A 20,801-nucleotide genomic window follows, 5' to 3' on the forward strand; every position below is an offset into this window, starting at 1 on the left:
GTCTAATACGTGCCAGGGCAGATTTATTTTCAATAACTCTGTCAGCTTGCCGGTTTCGCAATCAGCACGACTCAAAATCCCTCTGGTCCGACAAACTGGTTCCGCATGCATACAGCTGACAGGCAGGTTAGAGCTGAAGGAAAGCCCAGGGTTTGACTGAATTAACTGTATTTCCACTAAATCAACCCAAATCTGAGCTGTTCCTTCGGAGCTGGTCAAAGGACCATACTTTTGCGAGTTTGTTTTGCCTGCATGTGCATGTAATGCTGACCAGTTACATTTAGTCCAGAATTGAATGGAGGCAACTTTTCTTCAGTGTTGGCACAGATGTGTGTCAGGTGAAAGAAACGCTAAGAATCTGAAACCCACATAAGAAATCCTCCCTTTTCACTTGGTGCCTGCATGCAGTGGCTGCAAAAGCTTGTTAAATATGATGGAATTCAAGAGGGAGGAGCTCTTAGGGATGCCACAGGACATTGGAGTGCGATGGGCAAGGTTTTCACCACGTTTACTTGGTTGGATCTGTTGACTCTAGTTCTTAAACCAACTGATGACGTTATTGGAGATCCCCACCATTTTAACCAACTGATCCAGTTGTAGTCTATGGTCGATTGTATCAAAGGCTGCCTAGAGAAACTGCAGATCTCCTGTGATGGACCACAGTAGTGTGTCTCATATCCATGTGGGTCGACGCTGTCCCATAGTAGGGAAGGACACCAAATTGTTTGTTGCTAAGCAAACAACGCCCTCCTAAATACTGTGAAAGCTGGGTTGTTGCTTGGCTGTTTTTCAAGAATCTTAACAAAAGAAGGTGCAGCAGAAAGTTACAAATTCAAGCTCTCATATACACTCCTGGGTATCACTGTTTGAAAATGAGCTATTGATGACACTTTTTATCCTAGTGGGTTTTCAAGTCTAATGAACTCCACGTACCTGATCGACTCCCACTTCCACTGGTGATAGTGGTCTAAAAAAACAAAACTGGGTAGACCGAAGAGTGTGTTAGTATTGGGGCGTGGGAGGGGTCTTATAACCAACTTCGATAAACTAGATTGTCTGCTTTTCTCAAGATATGATGGTTTCTACTTCTGGTTCGTTTAAGATACCAGCACTATTCCTCATAGCAGCTACCATATTAAAAATAAAAAAACTCCAGACAGTTCTTCAAAAGATGGTTCTTAGTCGGAGGGTGGGGGTAATGATCGCAAGCTTCTTTTCGAATGTTAAGTAATTCTTTAAGAAAGTTAGCAGCTTCAGTCATCCTATTTGCATAATATGTTGGGCCCGAGTGTTGTTGGAGGAGCTTGGAGAATTAACTATAGTTTGATCTTATTGCCATTGCCAGTCTTCTACCACCTCCAAGTGCTTGAGATAATTTCAGCTTAGTTCTACCGTGAACCTCTTTTGGCAAAGAATTTTTTTTTGTTCAACAGTGACTGATTTGTGCAGACAATAAAAATGTGTACTATCATCACAAAAATGATGTGCTTATTGAAACCGGTACATTCGAATTTGACTTGAATTTTACATGTTTGCATTCACAGGCAGCAGCCAGACATCAGTGTTCATACTTGATAAACCTGCACAACGACGAATTTCTGAAAACAAGGGGTGATCCGGAATGGTTGAAAGGCTTAGAATATGTACCACAAAGACTTCGAAACCTAAATGAAATCAATAAACTCCTGGCACACAGGCCCTGGCTTGTTACCAAAGAGCATATTCAGGTAATGATACTATTTCCATAGAAGTGATCCTTTACTGTTATCTGAGGTACAGGTGGTGTATGAGCAGGGACAAAGCATTAGGATCTAGCTTTTTGTTGCATAAAATTAAAGCACAGGCTCACTGTCCGTATAGTCGTCGTCTTCAAATTCATTTGTTGTGCAGAATATTTAGCATCAGAAGAAACTCCACGGTCGTCTTCAGTTATCTGCATGGATTGTATAAAAGGTGAATATTTGGTGAAAATTAACAATTTTGGTAGCTGAACTGTCTAGAAGAAATTGTCACTACAAATGAAGATTGTTTATCTATACCTATGCAGAATTCGTTGACTACGAACAAACTGCGACCAGACAACGGAGTGTGTTGCAACCTTGCATTATTCTAAAAGGAAGGAAATGTCAACACCCACATAAGTAATAAAGCGGGCACTGAGATGCCCGATAACGAGACTTAAAACAAAAATTGGCAGAGGTAGTAGATCTTATCAAACGATGCTAGTGCAGAGCAGTTGATTTTGCCAATGTTTGTGTGAAAAGTATTGTTTAAAAATAGTTACAGAAAAAAATATTTCACAATATTGGAGGAAAAAGGAGCATATATCGAATGAATCCTCATAACTGTACATTGAATTCTGTGTTTTCAGTGTTTATAGATTGCATGGTTTATTTTTCAAATACACCTCACTCAGGAATTCTGAACAGAAATTATAAAGCATAAGGAGGTGCCAAAATGTAAAGGGAGACACCTATCAAGCTCTAATTTATTTTTCTCAGTATTCAGCCAGTTGGTTGTCTGTTTTAGACCTGGGAGCAGATGTATGGGCTTCCAGAAGAAGTGTCCTGCTAACTGCGTACGCCTTCTGCCTCAAATGCCAGCAGGGTGAAGGCAGCAAGTGGCCATTTTCACAGTGACATGAAAACCATTGTGTGCCTCAGCTTGTGCTTTCATGCAGTATGTGCATAGATAAAACAGATACAACCCTTAACGTCTGTTCTTTAGCCATACATCAGCAAAAAATATCCCTGTTGCTGTGCCTTTCATACAGACCAGCACTAAGGGATGGGGAGCAACACCCATGAGGTGGGGGGAGGGGGATAATGGAAATTTGAGGCAGTAAAGCAGCACACAAGAGAGAGGTCTAGAAACCATCACTCTCATGGAGTTCTGAATGTCAAAGAAAAAAAGTAGTGTCCTAAATGTAAGCAGTGGAAGGATACTAATCAGCCAGTCAAAAGGAGGCTATCCAGTCTTTGTACAAATCAAAGATGGCAGTTGCGAAAGTAAGATGCATCACATGTATCTGTATCAACGTTAGTAGTGGTTTTTGATTTTACCTTTTTTTCGAAAACAACAACAAACAAACTTAAACGTTAGGAATAGTAATGTGATCGTGTGTTGAGCAATACAGTCCGAGTTGCAAGTACCACCTTCGAGTGTCCTACTCTAGTCCCACTCCCACTCACACAAGGGGTCCCAGAGGGTCATGCATATGCACGGGTACAGTTCACTTTTAGCCAATCGTACCATGTGATCCATCCCTTGCCTCCCCTCCCAGCAACAGCTCCCAGCAACAGCAAGGAAATCCCTCCTACTGACCTTGGCTTTCCCCCTCCCAACAATTCGCACGCAGCTTTATTCCACTTCCTCTTCCTCGTCGGACTCATCTTGGTCATCCTCCGGCAGAGGGTCGCAAATCTCCCCTCTGTACACATTCCATTTCGTCCAGATTTTATTCCACTTCCCCGGGCAGGCACGGTTGGAATACACTGCTCTTTCTGTTATCATCACCCTGTCCATGTTTAAACACCATTGTGACTTGGTCGGCAGTTCCGCCGCACCCCAGCGTTGTGCGATGTCTCGTTTTGCTACCATCAGCCCTACTGTAACCCAGAGCTGCCCGTGTCTAGAGAGATCAGTAGGTTCCCATATGTTTAGTAGGCACCTCTTTGGTTCGGGCAATAACGACATTTCTAGTGTTTGTGAGACTGTGTGTAGTATTTGTCTCCAATACTCCTGAATCCTGGGGCAGTCCCATATGGTGTGGAAAAACGTACCTTCCTCCCCACACCCGCGAAGACAGTAAGGATGTGGTATCCTGTGTATGTGATGTAACATAGTCCTAGTGTAATAAACCCTGTGTAGTATTTTCAGTTGTACTAACCGTAGCCGGGCCGAGATGCCTACTTCTTTAGGGGACCCAAGTGCTTCATTCCAATCATACTCGTCCATTTCACTAGTGTCTCCCTCCCATTTTGCCTTCAATGAGAGTGTCGGATCTGGGAAGTTGTTGAGTAATTTTCGGTACGTGAGCGATGTTGCACGTTCCAACATAAAGTCAGTGGGGAGGCGGTCCTCCAATGGCGAGGACTCAGGCAGTTCTGTGTCCGGGGGTAAGGCTGTGAGTAGTGCGTGCTTTATCTGGATGTATCTATAAAGCTCCCTTTCACCAAGTTCATACAATTCTCTTAGTCGGTCAAAGGGTATCACCCCGTTCCTTTCCCAGAGATCGCCCACCGTGGAAATCCCTATAGTGTCCCAGTGTGAGAATCCCTTACTGTTTCTCATGTTGCCTAACAGTCGAGAGTCCCATAGTGGGGTCATTTTGGTAATCCTCCCCTTCCAACCTAGAGCAGCCGTTGCTGTATGCCATAGCTGCACCGTTAGTCTAGTGGGCCCCAGTAAGGCGCGAGTTTTACAGTGGTCGTATAATGGACCCAGTAGGCTGTTTGTGCCTAATTGTGCCCTGTCAGCCTGGAACGCCGGCTCGGCGTGTGATGTGTGGAGCCACTGGTTGATGGGCTTAAGATGTGCTGCCCAGTAGTACAGTTTTAAGTTAGGTAAGGCGATACCACCATCATACCAGCCTCTGTGCAGTTTGGATTGCGCTATGCGTGCAGGGAGGTTTCCCCATAAGAGGTTAGAAACTAACGCTGCAACCTTTTGGAAGAACCTCGGGGCTACCGGGTAAGGTGTATTTTCAAGGACATACAAAAAACGCGGCAATGCCATCATTTTGTAGAGTGCAGCTCTCCCCAAGAGTGTTAGTGGGAGACCCGACCAGAATGTGACATCTTGTTTGAGTCGTTCTAGGTGAGGCTTCAGGTTCTTTTCCATAAATTCCGTTGGATCCCTAGTGACCTGTATGCCTAGGTATTTAAATGACGAGCCCGCTTTCGCCAGGGGGCACTCCGCACCAAGAGTTGGGACCTGTCCCTTCAGAACATACAGCTCCGACTTATTCCAATTTAACGTATAGCCGGCAACTTTGCTGTGCGTGTCACAGATATGCAGTAAAGCCGGTACCCCGCTTTCTGGATTTGTTAGATAAATCAACATGTCGTCTGCATATAGGGACAGCCGGTCTTCCCATCCGTCCTTCTAGGATATGCCCCTGAGGAGGGGCGAGGTCCGTATGAGCGTAGCGAGGGGTTCCAAGGAATCGCGAACAGTAAGGGCGATAGGGGACAACCTTGCCTTGTGCCCCTCCCCAGAGGGAACGTCCGCGAGATATGGCCGTTGGCCACCACATGGGCCATCGGGTCAGCGTACAGTAGTTTGACCCACGCGAGAAAGCAGGGCCCGAATCCCAAGCGCTTCAGTGCCTCAAATAGATATGCCCATTCTACGAGGTCAAATGCCATCTTGGCGTCAAGAGCTAATATCACCGCCTGCGTGGTGATTGAATCTGCCCTAGCCAGCACCCCGTGCAGCCTGCGTAGATTCAGCGCTGTATTTCTATGTGGCATAAATCCGGACTGGTCCGGGTGTATAATTAATGGTAAATGGGGCAGGATTCTTGTTGCTAGGAGTTTGGCCAGAATCTTAACTTTGGCATTCAACAGGGATATGGGCCGATAAGAGGAGCATTCATCAGGTGGTTTACCTGGCTTGGGAATGGTTACTATGGTCGCCACTCGCTGGTCCGGCGGAAGGGAGCCCTTCTCTAGACATTCCTTAAACATCCCCAGTAGATGTTTACTGAGGGTCTCGGGCACTGCTTGATACCAATCAATGGGTATACCGTTGGGTCCCATTGCTTTACCCGGGTTTAATGCCCGAATCGCCAACTGGATTTCATCGGCGGTAATGTCCGCTTCCAGCTCACTCAACACTTCTGGCGATAATGTTTGGACCTCGATCGGAGCTAAAATGTCTCTGGCCATCTCGAGTGTAACCACATGTTCTGGGGTGTACACCCGTTCAAAGTGGGTCGCGAGTAGTTCAGTAATACGTCCCGGGTCCGTGTGTACCCCTCCGCGATCGTCCTTCAAGCGTTGGATTCCGCTAGAATTACCTTCCCGCTTATCGAGCCACGCCAACATTCTCCCAGCCTTTTCACCCACCTCGTAGATCCTATTTTGAGTTTCGGTTATGTGCCCTTTTACTTGGATGCGCAGGTGATCGTTATACAACTGTTGTTGAATGGCAAGTGCGTGTAGAGTGGACGGAATGGGGTGTTGTTCATGAGCTGTGGTCCGTTCCTGTAAAGCCATTTCCAGGGTAACTAGCTCCTGGGACTGCTGTCTCTTATGGCCCGTGATGGAGTTAATGGCTTGTCCCCTTAAGACCGTTTTATAAGCTTCTGTTGTACTTGAAAGAAGACCATGGGTCAAGTATAATTATCATGTAGGTTTAATTAGGTTTCGTTACAAATTCAGATTAAGTTGTTAAATTAAGAAGAATATAAATATAACCCCACTAGGAGTGGCCTCCCTGCCACTCAGCCTGCCTGCCATCAACTGCCACCCCACTTAAGCCAGGCACACAGGATTCTACAAAGACATCAGACATTCCAAGAGCCACACCAGCTGAGTAGCAGGGAAAACACAAAGCTAAGTATAACATATCCCCCTTCCTTAGGGAAAAGACCATTCACAAGTGATGAAAGAAATGTGAACAGATACAATGCAATCTGAAAAGAAAACATTAGCGTTCCAAATACAATGCATGGTATAAGAAAACAATTGAGTTGCAAATACACAGCATTGTAACAGAAAGCAATACATTGCACACTAAAGATAAACATCAACTTCCAAAAATAAACAATGCATTTCTAAACATAACAATAACATTGCCCATCCCCCTCCCTTGGGGAACATAAAACTCCAAAACTTAAGGCATTCACCACCCTAGACAAACAAGATAGAGCACTCACCACCCTTAGACAATTAATGTATGAAAATCCAAAATAATACTCAAACTACATGGGGAACTCACCACCCCAAAACTTAGGGTACTCACCACCCTAGACAAAACACGGGGCACACTCCACCCCACAAACTTTAGGGCATTAACCGCCCTAACACCACTGCACAGGGTACTCACCACCCCAAACATACCACTATAGGGCACTCGCCACCCTAGACAAGACATAGGGCATTTTCCACCCAAAACCACTGCATGGCGCACACATAGTATCTCGGCGGAACGCACTGAGTGGACGTTTTCATGAAAATATTGTGTCGTTGTTTTTTTCAGATTCTTGCGGACCTAGGGAACCCTAAAATAGGTAGCGTGTATGGGGTATATGCGTTTGCGGGATAGTGCCTGAGAGGAAAGTGTCAGTGTAAGTGGCGAGTGGTCCGAGATCCCTCGAGAGTGGATTGCCATTGTATCTATATGTTGTAGACCGTCTCCCAGTGTTAGGAAGTGGTCGATTCGGGAGAGACTGCCATGCACTGCGGAGTGAAAAGTGTATTGTTTCGCACCGGGGTGGAGATGTCTCCAAATATCAGTTAGTCCCATGGCTGTTAAAAACCGCTGGAGGTGGGGGAATCCCACCCGTGCGAACCGGTGTGGGGAATCTGTCGAGTTGTGTGTCCAGAATTGCATTGAAGTCCCCCCAAGGATGACCTCACCCTCAGGGAGAGTCAGAAGGAAGTCACCCAGTTTTGGGAGGTGTATCGAGTGTAATGCCGGTGGGATGTAAACTGAAACCAAATTGAAAAGTTTTCCCTCCCATTGGCCCTGCAGGGCCGCAAAGCAGCCCTGGTCGTCAGTCTTAGTCTGTAGGGGGATGAAACGTGCATTTTTCTGTATCAGGATACCGGTCCCCCTGGAACCGGACGTGAACCCCGAATGGACTATCATTTTATAGCCTCGTCTATCCAAGGCCTTGGTGGCCCCCCCTATCAGATAAGTTTCTTGCAATAGCGCTATGGTGGGTTTCTGCCTCTTAATTGCGGTGAGCACCAGCCCCCGTTTAACCTTGTCCCAAAGTCCTCTTACATTCCAAGACATTAGACGCAATGAGGGGCAATGTGACTCAGGGTCTTGGTCACCCCTTTCAGGGATGGGAACGTTAGCCATTAGCTAGTATGGGATCCAAAGTGTGTTAGCAATAAGTGTATCATTTGTGTTGGCTACGCAAATGCGCAGCAAAGGGCTGAGGGACCTCACGGTGGCATATGATCATTGTCCATTCCACCCATCTTGTATTGACTCATGCGGGAACCTGGACATTGGCTTCGACCATGTACATACATTCCTAACTGTAACAGTACAACCCCCCTCCTACCCCCCTCCCTGCTACCCTGCCTAACGGACTTTCAACTGCCCGCCCCCCCAACTGAGCAGAGTGCTTGACCCATCCCGCAACCAGAGTACTTGCGTGTAGGGGAGAGAGCGTCTCCTCGAGCAGGCGGCATCCCTGCGTGCCTTCGGGGTGTTCATGCCAGTGTCCATATGCAGCAGTTAAACAGTGTGTGAACGATCAGAGATTGCCCTGTCCTCAAAAGCCGGAGTATGGGGTTCATTCTTCACCACCTGCCCCCGCAAAACCACAGGATGGAGAGCCTTCCACCCCTTCTCGACCCGATGTCTGTGAGCCAGTCCTGCTGTCACCTCTACGATCATGAGTAGACCTGTGTTGTCTCCGCTGCCGGTCCACAGTGTGCCATCCCTCAAGCCAGTCCCGGGCTGCGTCCGGGGAGTCGAAAAACCACACTTTTTAATCCGCCACCACTCGCAGCCGAGCCGGGAAAAGCATCGAGTACGGCAGTTCCTTTTTCCCCTCAAGGTTTTTTTCACCTCCAGAAATGTCCTTCTTTTCCTAGAGACCTCTGCCGTGTAGTCTAGGAAGAAGGCAATTCTCGAGTTCTGAATTTGGATGGCTGGCGCAACTCTTGCGGCCTGCAAGATGGCGTCGCGGTCTCTGAAATTGAAAAGCCTCTCCAGTATTGGTCTAGGTGGCCCACCTGTCTTAGGCTTGCCCCCCGGCACCCTGTGGGCCCGCTCCACCGAGAAAAAGTTTCGAGAGGCCTTTAGGCTGGAGTCTGGTTTTGATTATTTCTTCCACATAGAGGTCCATTGCACCCGTGTCTTCAGATTCCGGCACTCCTAAAATTCGTACGTTATTGCTCCGGGAGCGCCCTTCTTGGTCATCCAACTTTTCTCTGAGCAGTTTAGCAGTCTGTAGCCGTTCCATCGCCGTTTGTAATTCGGACACATCTTCGACCAAGGATTTGGTGACAACCTCCACTTGTTTTACCCGTTCATTCATTTTCTGGAGGTCCGCCCGTATCAGGGTGACCTCCGTGGCTGTTGCTCCCACGGTCGCCTGCACTTGAGCCAGTGCCGCCAGGACATCCTCTAGTGTGGCCTTCTTCGCCCCCTCGGTTTCGGTTGCTTTCCCCGCATTCTTGCGCTGGTCTTGGGGAGGAGTTTGCCTCTCGTACGCGAATTTGTCCAGTTTGGCCTGGGTAGTGCTATTCCTGGGGCCTCTGTTGGACATGGCCTTGTTCTTATGGTCGCCGCAGACTGGCGTAAAGGGTCCGCGGTCGAATCAAGGAGGGCTAATCCTTCGCTGTCTTGCCTCACGGACGCGCTAATTGATTCCTCCCGGGTAGTCGCTGCAAGAGCTCGGGGCACGACGAGCAGCCAACGCCCAAGATGGCGGGTCTGATTTTTCGAGCTTCTGCGTTATCCGCGGCGCTACTGGGCGTGTTCCCACGAATGCTCACTGTCGCTGGCTGCCACGGGGCCCCGCTTGTGTCACCGGGCCGCCGGAGGATGCCGACAGGCTGTTCAGGCAGTGCATCCCAGATACCGGCACATCCGGCCAATCGCCGCCGCTGAGTCTATTTCCGGCCGGTTCCAAGTTGTACGCAACTCCGCTGCCTCCAGGAGAACAGTAGGCCCCACCTCACACCGATCTCTGCCTTGCGATTTTCGAGCTGCGCGAGGGCCGTCGCTGCTTCAAAACTGATCCGCCGGATGCTGCACGGACTCTGGGTCCGATCCACCCCTTCAAGCACCTCGAAAATCAGGATAATTATAACAGATTTCAGTGGGAAGCCACCTTGTCATGGGAGCCTCTCTAAGCTGCGGCCGCCATCGTTGGCTGCTAGCCACGCCCCCCAAAAAACTCCTGATTTTTATAATCATATTGCATCTGTTTCTCACTAATTCCCTGTTCATCCTACCTTCTTCTGGAAAGTCCCTTGCATTTATAGGTTTATACTCCTGCGGTTTCCCAAACATACCATACCTAGATGCCTAATGGAATTGCTTCTTAAGGTGGAAATGAGGTCTTCAAATCGCATTCCGGCTTAATTCCAAATTTTACTGCTCTTGCGTAACTGGTTGTAGCCCCAAACTTTAGGTGATATTTTATTACCTGCTCCTATTTGTTTTACCATTTTTCGAATTCGCGTAAATGTATCTTCTCAGAAAAGCTAACACCTACTTTATAAGTAGTATAAAGTAAATGTTTTGCAAGTTGAAGTGTAGATGAGCCCTTTAATGGGTCCCTACATGTGCTTTATCCTTTTCTGTTGATTATTTTCTGTTAGTATGCTGAAGTTTTCTATTACTCTCTACAAATTTCAGGAAAAAACTATTCAGACCTTTGAAGTTGCAATACCGTGTTAAATTTGAATCCCAAAACGACACCTCTCTACTCTATGGAGACTTTCAGTTGCAAAATTATTAATGTAGGAATGCCGCATTAGTCACTATGAGGGTCCTTTAAAGTGGGGTGAGCTCCGCAGAGCGGTGGTGTACCGAGTGGGGTGAGCTCTGCACAGAAGCGAAGTGCAGAGTTGGGCGAGCTCCGTGGGGCGCTAGGTGGCGTGCGACCCCGATGGCCGCACACCAGTGAGGCTCTCGCCAGTCGGGCCGGATTAATATACTACAGCAACATCCTGAGATGTCTCCTGGATTTCAACTATAGCTAACTCGGTGCCGGAGCAGTGAAGGAATACGCGAGAGCAGAGTGACATGCATCGGAGCTCGGCTGGCCCTGACAGAGAGCATGACCTCGCAGAGCCTAAGCCTGCCCCGCACACGAAGGCAGGAGTGCGGCGGCGGAACTTAGGCGATACCGCAGCTCTGGGAGTGCGCATGGGCCAAGCTGGAGCGGAGGAGCCACAGCAGAACGGAGGGTGGAGAACGAACCCCAGCTCCCTGGCAGTCACGGGGATCAGCGGTAATACGGTAAGGCGCAGTCAGCAGTGCGCGTAGCAGACTCGCCACCCGCGATGTGCAGCTGCCATGGCAACGATAACAGAGAAGCGGGCGGACCCCCGGTGGGGCGTGCCCCAAATGGCGGCCTGATCGGTGCGAGAGAGGTGACCGCGATTCCTTGTGGACACACAAGAGTCTGCATAACCACAGCGCAAGAGATAATTGATTGAGGCAGGAACACAGGCCCTCAGGGAGACTGAGGGGGCACAGTCTCACTTGCCTTAAGCATAGGAGGGGGTTAACCCGACGAGACTGAGACATACTGCACATTGAAAGGCGGCGCCATCTTGTTCACTGCAGGCAGGCGTGCCCCCATAGCTTAGAACACCCATCGCAGAGAGCCGCTCAGGAAAGTACAGACTGGCCCGCATGTGGTGTAATTGGGCAGGCTGCTTGTAGAACCCAGACGTCGACCTCAGGACAAAACAGCATATACAATCTGAGGATAAACTGGGTGTAGATAAAGCAACGCCGCCTTGGGATTTCACCACGCAGTAGCGCGCCCCGCACTGTGAAAAGTCATACACTGCCAGCACGAGCATCAACCCAGGGGGGCACCCAGGCCACATAATGGGCAAGACGAACACGAAACAGACAAAGATCCCATTCGAGTTCCGCAAAACGCCAAAAACAAATGCTGTAGACAATGCAGACTCGGATGCCGCCGAAGGCCAAGAGGAAGATTGGAAGGCGCTCCTGCTCAGCATGAAATCTAGTTTAACTTCAATAGATGCAAAGATGGACACGATGAATGCAAGGCTATATTCAGTGGTGCACAAGCTGGATCAACATGACCGGAGGATTAAAGAAGCGGAGACGCCTCTTTCGGACCTGGAAGACAGGGCCTCGGGAACCAAGGAACAGATTTTACAAATGGGCAAGCTACTAAAACTCATCGCCGAAAAGAACGAAGATTTAGAGGCCCGGTCTCGAAGGAACAACAAGCGCATTTTGGGCTTGGCGGAGTCCACCAACACGGGCCGCATGGAGGACTTCATAGAAAAACTATTGATTGTTCTCTTCAGCAGGGAGTCCTTTTCACCTCACCTCACAATTGAAAGGGCACACAGATCTCTATCTTCGCGTCCGCCCCCGGGTGCACCTCCACGCCCAGTGATAGTGCGTTTTTTTAAACTACCGAGACTGGGTTGCAGTCCTGCGCCTGGCGAGAGAGAAGAAGCAAGTCCAACACAAGAACGCTATGCTTGCATTTCACACAGCACTTACAAGATGCGAGACGCAAGTTTGCAGGGGTAAAGAAGAAGCTCCGAGCGCAGGACATCACATAAGCGATGCTCTACCCCGCCAAGCTCCGCATTATCCACCTGGGCAAACAGCACTACTTTCAGAACCCACAACAAGCTGAGGAATACCTTAAGCGACATCGCCTGATGGCGTCCACATAATTGGCCACCAGGACGAAATCCAGATCCCAGTCGCCCACTTTAGCCCCAGACTGACGGGAAAGACTGCGATTTATAGCAGCTGTGAACCCGGACACGCCACCAGATGATCTAAGACTGAACCAATTGAATTCTATGAAACAGTGGTTCCCAATCTGCACCGCGGCACCCCATTGCGCCATCAAAACTAGTCAGAGGCGATGGAGGAGCCAAGATGGCGGCGGAGACGGACGTGTAGTCTCCCGGCTCCGCTAGCCTTTGTTTCCCGCAACTATATCCTGCTTCCTATCCTGCCATTGCGCTACGGCGGGAGGACGGTGAAAGTGCGCTGCGGCTGTTGGCGTTTCTCCGATGTGCCTGCCTGCCTGCCAGCCGGAGATATTGCCGAGCTAATCGGACGGCCTCTCCTAGACCTGGAACCGGGACCCGGGCTGTTATGCAAAGATGGCGGCTGCTGGAGCTCCGTGGGGCGATCGAGCTGGGGCAGAGCTGGCATTCTAAACCACACTGCACGCCGGGAGGAAACTCACCAGCCCCTCACGCGAGACGTACATTTCGGCCGCTTGAGAGTTTACCCTGCCGCTTCTCTCTGTGGGATGCTCAGGTGAGACGCGCTGTGCTTCCCCGTATTGGCGTATAGCCGGCTAACGGAGCTTGCCCCTGAGTTTGCCCCCGCCCTGAGTCGAACAGGGGGGGGACTCTTATTGTGGTTCACCCGTTATCAACTGCCCTGGACTGCACCGGTAGCTTGGAACCCAGCCTTCCGACGCGGACCTTGCCCACGCACCCCCGTGCTTTCCTGTTGGGGTGGCAATGACGGCTGGCACCGTTGAGACGAGAGTGGGTTATACCTCGGCCCAGGACTGGGTCGTCCAGTGTGGACCTGAACAGTGTGCTGGGCCGTGGGCCGCACCTCATACCGGGGAGATGATGGAACACCCGCCTGTATTGACCTGCGGCTCTGTTTTAGCAGCGCTTGCCGACTTGAGAGCTGAATGGCGTGAGAGCTCCCGATTGCTGGGCAGGAAGCTCGATGATGTGGGACTTGCAGTGGGGCATACATCGCCAACTTGTTTTCCTCACTGTGCTGATCTGCCCCCACTGAGTTCTGACTGTGCTACATTGTTGCCGCTCTAGTGCATGGAGGATCGTTCTTCTGGCGGCGTTGGTGTCTGCGGACTGTTGTCCGCCCACTTCAGGGGCGCTACAGTGTTTCCCTCCCTGCTGGAAACCTCGACCTCACCCGTGGCATTGTTACCTTCGTTTACGGCGCCGTTGGCGCAGCAACTGGTTTTCCTGGTGGTTTACGCTCTGCAAGCTCCGCTATTATTGAACTGTACTCTGCAACATCTGACTGACCTGGAAACGCCATTCCCTTGGGACAATGGAACTGATTGTGATTGGCGGCGCCCATTTTGTTTTTGGGCATCTCTACTCTGCCGAGGGTGGCCATCTTGTTCCTTCGATCTGTCTGAGGCGGGCTCTTTCCGGGAGCCATGGTTGGGTGGACGTTTACGATCTGGTCAGGGCTAGGAGATTCCATTTTACAACTTGTGCTTGGTTGGCTGGTGGGGACTCGGACTGGGGCGCTTCCTCAGCACGTACTGATGTGATGACTCTCCCCACTTCATTTTGTGTTTGATTCTCATTGCATTGGTTTCATACATGGGGTGGAGTGTATAATATTGGCTGGGGAGTCCGGGAGCCTTTGGATTTGGCCCTCCTCTGGTAATAAAAGGTTTCCTTTTTTTCTTTTCTTCCTTTCCTTCGTTACTATATTTCGGGTTCCTTATTGGGCGACAGGCACACTGCTAGGGGGGGGTAGGCCGTAGCCTCTGCATGCGTGTAGGGTGGGGGGTTTGGGGTTGGGATTTTAGTTTTCCGTTTTTAGTTTCTATGGGCCTTGTTTTTCTCCTCATTCTTGTGATCTTTCCTTCTCTTATTTCTACCTTGGGTCCGTGAATGGGATTGGTAGGGGGTGGGCGACGGAGGACGCGGAGCTTACTGATTGGCTTCATGATCCTGTTACACATTTTCTTGAGCCGCCATGCTGCCTGGGGGGGTTTCGGCTTCTGTTGTAGTTGGTTTTCGCGTGACGAAGTTGCCTGATTATGTCATGAAGCGCCTGCACGGACTCTGCTCTCCTTGGTTTACTATTTTTTATAAAAAGAAAAACTTTTATATTTGGAACAAAATCTTTAAAATTAACCTTCACTGCTCCTGTGACACGGTAACACAGCGCTATCCAGTGTAACTTTAATTGATTGCTAATTTGTATTGATGGGCTACTGTCGCCGTATTGCTTGCACTCGTGCTTTAAATGGTATTGTGGCCGGCCTGATGGTTGTGGGCCCGTATTTGTTCTTTTCATACTGCACAATAAAGGTTTCCAAAAATTAAAAAAAAAAAAAAAAACTAGTCAGAGGCGCCGTGTGCACCAATCACACAGGGAACCACTAGTAGGTAAACACGCGATATCTCTAGCACTGAAAGAGTTACAGCTGTTGCTGTCACTGGGCACAGACACGAACATTTCAGCAGCATCGAATCCTAGCCTCAGAAAATGCTGCGACTTTGGGGCTTTTTCTGCCTGGGTCCAGAAACTACTCCTACGCAGCCTCGTCTGTTTCGAAGAGACCGATGCCATGGACACGAGGAATCCTAAAGTTGTAAATGCCTTTTTGAAATATTTTCTAACAAGCGACTATCTGCACTTTTACTTTTAAGTATGTTTATTTGTAGCAGCGCGCAGTGAAATAGGATAACTTCAGTAAAATATGAGGATGGTGTACGCAGACTGGTAGAAACATAAAACAGAGTAATGTCTTCTAGCATTTCGAATTTTAGATTTGCTGCAGAAAGCAGGTAGTTTTTATTAATATGTCTTATTAATGAGGCATGATCTACTGAGGGTGTGTAATTGTTAAAGAGACATGAAACACTGACTTGTCATATTTTGTTATATAGATGTGCTCTCTACAATCCCTACTGCCCAAGATGTACCCCATCATTTTTACTTTTGAACGCCCTATATTTTTTACCTCTATCAGTTAATGGCACCTACTGAACAGGCCTTAGCCCCTGTATGCTCATTTTAAAATAGCATTCACTTCTCAGCCAGCGACCAATAGGTCAAGGGAGCTGTGGGTTGAAAAAGTTTAGGAACCACTGCTATAAGACATATGTGGAACATCTTCCGCCTATTCTGAAGGTTTTTTTTTTATGATGCAAGGGAAGAGGGTACCCTGCCGAGAACCATGCGTGAAGCACAAATAATCTCCCTGCTCAAGCCACATAAACCCCCCCCAATTCTGCGAGTCCTACCGCCCTCTCTCTTTAATCAATTGCGACCCTAGGGAAAATCTAAACCTGGATGCTTTGGGAAATAACCAGATTCGGGGCTATCTCTGGCATACAGGTCAACTGGGCCAAATCGGCGGTATTCCCACTAACAGATTTGACTGAACCCCATCTGCTAGATTACCCCTTAGCCTGGAAGAATGACGGTATTAAATACTTAGAAATAAATGTAACAAGGGATAAAGGGGAGTAGCTGAGAAGCAACTACGGCTCCACAATGGACAGGGTGACTGACACAATCACTAGATGGCTTGCGTTGCCTCTTTCCATGGCAGGGCGCATATCACTTGTCAAAATGGCCCTCCTGCCCAAATGTATTTATTTGTAAACATACTGTACCACCCTGGGAGGTTCTTTTTTAAAACGATAGTGAAACAAGTCACTCTCCTGATTTAGGGTGGATGGCAAGGGAGACTTAGCCTCTCCACGCTGATGCTGCCTTACTCACAAGGAGGATTCAAGGTCCCTAATTTTGAACACTACTCTTACTGTGCACAAGCTCATTTTGCGGTTTTCTGGCTCCACCCCTCCCCCCCTTCATGCTCCATTTGGCAATAGAAGACAGACATATGAATCCAATCCCACCCTCGGCATACTTGTTTACACCTAGTGGGAACAGGCCACGTGATCCATCAACAGTGGACTGTACCATTTTAGCCTCGAGAAGGATAACTACTATACTTGAAGCACCAATGATGTACCCCTTCATATTGCCTTTGATCAACCACCCAGTGTTGCAGGTCACATCGGAAGGCATCTGCAAACAGATGTTGGATAAGTTACAATATAAAGTATTGGGGGATCTGTATCTGGCCGGCCCGTTCCGAACTAGGTAACAATTCTTTGGCACACAAGACCCCTCCACTATGGAACTATTTATGTACACCATATTGCGCCAGAGTGTGCGAGCCATTTCCCCAGCATACCCCCTTGAACCGCCGACACTGCCTCCGCTCCAAGCGCTTCTGCAGCCAGGACCCCATAGACGCGTACTCACTCTTATAAAAACACGTCCAGACTGTTCCCCAGGCAAGTGCCCTCAGGGCCAGATCGGAGTGGGATAGCGACCTGGAGGCGCCCCTGATGAACGAGCAGTGGGAATTCAGTTGCTTGCAAACAGCAGCCCTCACAGCTAACAGTCTGTTGCGACTCATACATTATACGTTTATACATATACTGTACCATACACTTGCAAACTTCATACATTTAAGCGGAGGGACGACGATCGCTGCGCCAGATGTAGGAGGGAGGGGGCAGATTTTTACCATCTGGCGTGGCAGTGCACATAGGTACGTGACTATTGGGAGCAAGTGTTTCAGAGTATGTCATGTACAGATACCACCAACCCCGCTCACGGCATTGCTGGACTGTATCCAGGAGATCAATACACCGTATAAAAAGTTCTTGGCGCTGAGCTTCCTTATCGGGAAGCGTAGGCTTGCATGTAAATGGCGGAGAGGGAGGGCTGGGTGAAGGATTTGACAACATGGCAGGAAAAATCGCTGTGTTATGCCGCACTGCTTCCGCTAAGATCACGACATAAAGACATATGGGCCTCACTAAAGCAATATCTCCTTGCTCAGAGTGCACAAGAAGACAAGACGAGGAGGACCACCAAGTGGAAGACGGGCAGAGGCTGAGTCAGCGAGAAGCGGAGCTAGAGGCAACAGAGCGCACTCCAACACAAGGCAGAATGACCTCTGCCGTGGGTGCATATAGAGCAAGAACAATGGACAATACACCCACGGACTAAATGATATTGAGTTGCCATATTCATTATGCCCCACAGAAGTGGAGTGCAGAGTTGGTGGAGCTCCCGAGTGCAGTTGGGTGAGCTCCGCACAGAGGTGGAATGCAGAGTTGGGTGAGCTCCTCAGACAGGTGGAATGCAGAGTTGGATAAGCTCTGCGCTGAGGTGGAGTGCAGAGTTGGATGAGCTCTGCGCAGAGGTGGAGTGCAGAGTTGGGTGAGCTCTGCGCAGAGGTGGAGTGCAGAGTTGGGTGAGCTCTGCGCAGAGGTGGAGTGCAGAGTTGGGTGAGCTGTGCGCAGAGGTGGAGTGCAGAGTTGGGTGAGCTCTGCGCAGAGGTGGAGTGCAGAGTTGGGTGAGCTCCGCGCAGAGTTGGGTGTACTCCGCGCAGAGGTGGAGTGCAGAGTTGGGTGAGCTCACACAGGTGAAGTGCAGAGTTTGGGGATCTCCGCACAGAGGTGGAGTGCAGAGTTTGGCGAGCTCCTCGCAGAAGTGGAGTGCAGAGTTTGGCGAGCCCCTTTGCAGAAGTGGAGTGCAGAGTTTGGCGAGCTCCTCGCAGAAGTGGAGTGCAGAGTTTGGCGAGCTCCTCGCAGAAGTGGAGTGCAGAGTTTGGCGAGCTCCTCGCAGAAGTGGAGTGCAGAGTTTGGCGAGCTCCTCGCAGAAGTGGAGTGCAGAGTTGGGCGAGCTCCTCGCAGAGGTGGAGTGCAGAGTTGGGCGAGCTCCTCGCAGAGGTGGAGTGCAGAGTTGGGCGAGCTCCTCGCAGAGGTGGAGTGCAGAGTTGGGCGAGCTCTGCGCAGAGGTGGAGTGCAGAGTTGGGTGAGCTCTGCGCAGAGGTGGAGTGCAGAGTTGGGTGAGCTCTGCGCAGAGGTGGAGTGCAGAGTTGGGTGAGCTCTGCGCAGAGGTGGAGTGCAGAGTTGGGTGAGCTCTGCGCAGAGGTGGAGTGCAGAGTTGGGTGAGCTCTGCGCAGAGGCGGAGTGCAGAGTTGGGTGAGCTCTGCGCAGAGGCGGAGTGCAGAGTTGGGTGAGCTCTGCGCAGAGGCGGAGTGCAGAGTTGGGTGAGCTCTGCGAAGAGGCGGAGTGCAGAGTTGGGTGAGCTCTGCGCAGAGGCGGAGTGCAGAGTTGGGTGAGCTCTGCGCAGAGGCGGAGTGCAGAGTTGGGTGAGCTCTGCGCAGAGGCGGAGTGCAGAGTTGGGTGAGCTCGGCGGAGTGCAGAGTTGGGTGAGCTCGGCGCGGAGGCGGAGTGCAGAGTTGGGTGAGCTCGGCGCGGAGGCGGAGTGCAGAGTTGGGTGAGCTCGGCGCGGAGGCGGAGTGCAGAGTTGGGTGAGCTCTGCGCAGAGGCGGAGTGCAGAGTTGGGTGAGCTCTGCGCAGAGGCGGAGTGCAGAGTTGGGTGAGCTCTGCGCGGAGGCGGAGTGCAGAGTTGGGTGAGCTCTGCGCAGAGGCGGAGTGCAGAGTTGGGTGAGCTCTGCGCAGAGGTGGAGTGCAGAGTTGGGTGAGCTCTGCGCAGAGGTGGAGTGCAGAGTTGGGTGAGCTCTGCGCAGAGGTGGAGTGCAGAGTTGGGTGAGCTCTGCGCAGAGGTGGAGTGCAGAGTTGGGTGAGCTCTGCGCAGAGGTGGAGTGCAGAGTTGGGTGAGCTCTGCGCAGAGGTGGAGTGCAGAGTTGGGTGAGCTCTGCGCAGAGGTGGAGTGCAGAGTTGGGTGAGCTCTGCGCAGAGGTGGAGTGCAGAGTTGGGTGAGCTCTGCGCAGAGGTGGAGTGCAGAGTTGGGTGAGCTCTGCGCAGAGGTGGAGTGCAGAGTTGGGTGAGCTCTGCGCAGAGGTGGAGTGCAGAGTTGGGTGAGCTCTGCGCAGAGGCGGAGTGCACAGTTGGGTGAGCTCTGCGCAGAGGCGGAGTGCACAGTTGGGTGAGCTCGGCGCAGAGGCGGAGTGCAGAGTTGGGTGAGCTCGGCGCAGAGGCGGAGTGCAGAGTTGGGTGAGCTCTGCGCAGAGGCGGAGTGCAGAGTTGGGTGAGCTCTGCGCAGAGGCGGAGTGCAGAGTTGGGTGAGCTCTGCGCAGAGGCGGAGTGCAGAGTTGGGTGAGCTCTGCGCAGAGGCGGAGTGCAGAGTTGGGTGAGCTCTGCGCAGAGGCGGAGTGCAGAGTTGGGTGAGCTCTGCGCAGAGGCGGAGTGCAGAGTTGGGTGAGCTCTGCGCAGAGGCGGAGTGCAGAGTTGGGTGAGCTCTGCGCAGAGGCGGAGTGCAGAGTTGGGTGAGCTCTGCGCAGAGGCGGAGTGCAGAGTTGGGTGAGCTCTGCGCAGGGGTGGAGTGCAGAGTTGGGTGAGCTCTGCGCAGAGGTGGAGTGCAGAGTTGGGTGAGCTCTGCGCAGAGGTGGAGTGCAGAGTTGGGTGAGCTCTGCGCAGAGGTGGAGTGCAGAGTTGGGTGAGCTCTGCGCAGAGGTGGAGTGCAGAGTTGGGTGAGCTCTGTGCAGAGGTGGAGTGCAGAGTTGGGTGAGCTCTGCGCAGAGGTGGAGTGCAGAGTTGGGTGAGCTCTGCGCAGAGGTGGAGTGCAGAGTTGGGTGAGCTCTGCGCAGAGGTGGAGTGCAGAGTTGGGTGAGCTCTGCGCAGAGGTGGAGTGCAGAGTTTGGGGATCTCCGCACAGAGGTGGAGTGCAGAGTTTGGCGAGCTCCTCGCAGAAGTGGAGTGCAGAGTTTGGCGAGCTCCTCGCAGAAGGGGAGTGCAGAGTTTGGCGAGCTCCTCGCAGAAGGGGAGTGCAGAGTTTGGCGAGCTCCTCGCAGAAGGGGAGTGCAGAGTTTGGCGAGCTCCTCGCAGAAGTGGAGTGCAGAGTTTGGCGAGCTCCTCGCAGAAGTGGAGTGCAGAGTTTGGCGAGCTCCTCGCAGAGGTGGAGTGCAGAGTTTGGCGAGCTCCTCGCAGAGGTGGAGTGCAGAGTTTGGCGAGCTCCTCGCAGAGGTGGAGTGCAGAGTTGGGCGAGCTCCTCGCAGAGGTGGAGTGCAGAGTTGGGCGAGCTCCTCGCAGAGGTGGAGTGCAGAGTTGGGCGAGCTCCTCGCAAAGGTGGAGTGCAGAGTTGGGCGAGCTCCGCGCTGAGGATTTGATTTATCCACTTATAAAGCGCGC

At 50.9% G+C, this 20,801-nt stretch overlaps 1 protein-coding gene across 1 annotated transcript in view; it reads left to right on the top strand.

Annotated features, from left to right (window-relative positions):
* Positions 1–20,801, top strand: part of SESN3 (sestrin 3) — a 293,232-nt gene that overhangs the window by 154,991 nt on the left and 117,440 nt on the right. Inside the window, exon 4 of the mRNA XM_086935298.1 lies at positions 1,545–1,727. Within this exon, the coding sequence (XP_086791424.1) occupies positions 1,545–1,727 (183 nt within the window). The remainder of the gene's footprint in view (positions 1–1,544; positions 1,728–20,801) is intronic.

This window comes from Lissotriton vulgaris, chromosome 8, assembly GCF_964263255.1.
Source record: "Lissotriton vulgaris chromosome 8, aLisVul1.2, whole genome shotgun sequence".
NCBI lineage: Eukaryota > Metazoa > Chordata > Amphibia > Caudata > Salamandridae > Lissotriton > Lissotriton vulgaris.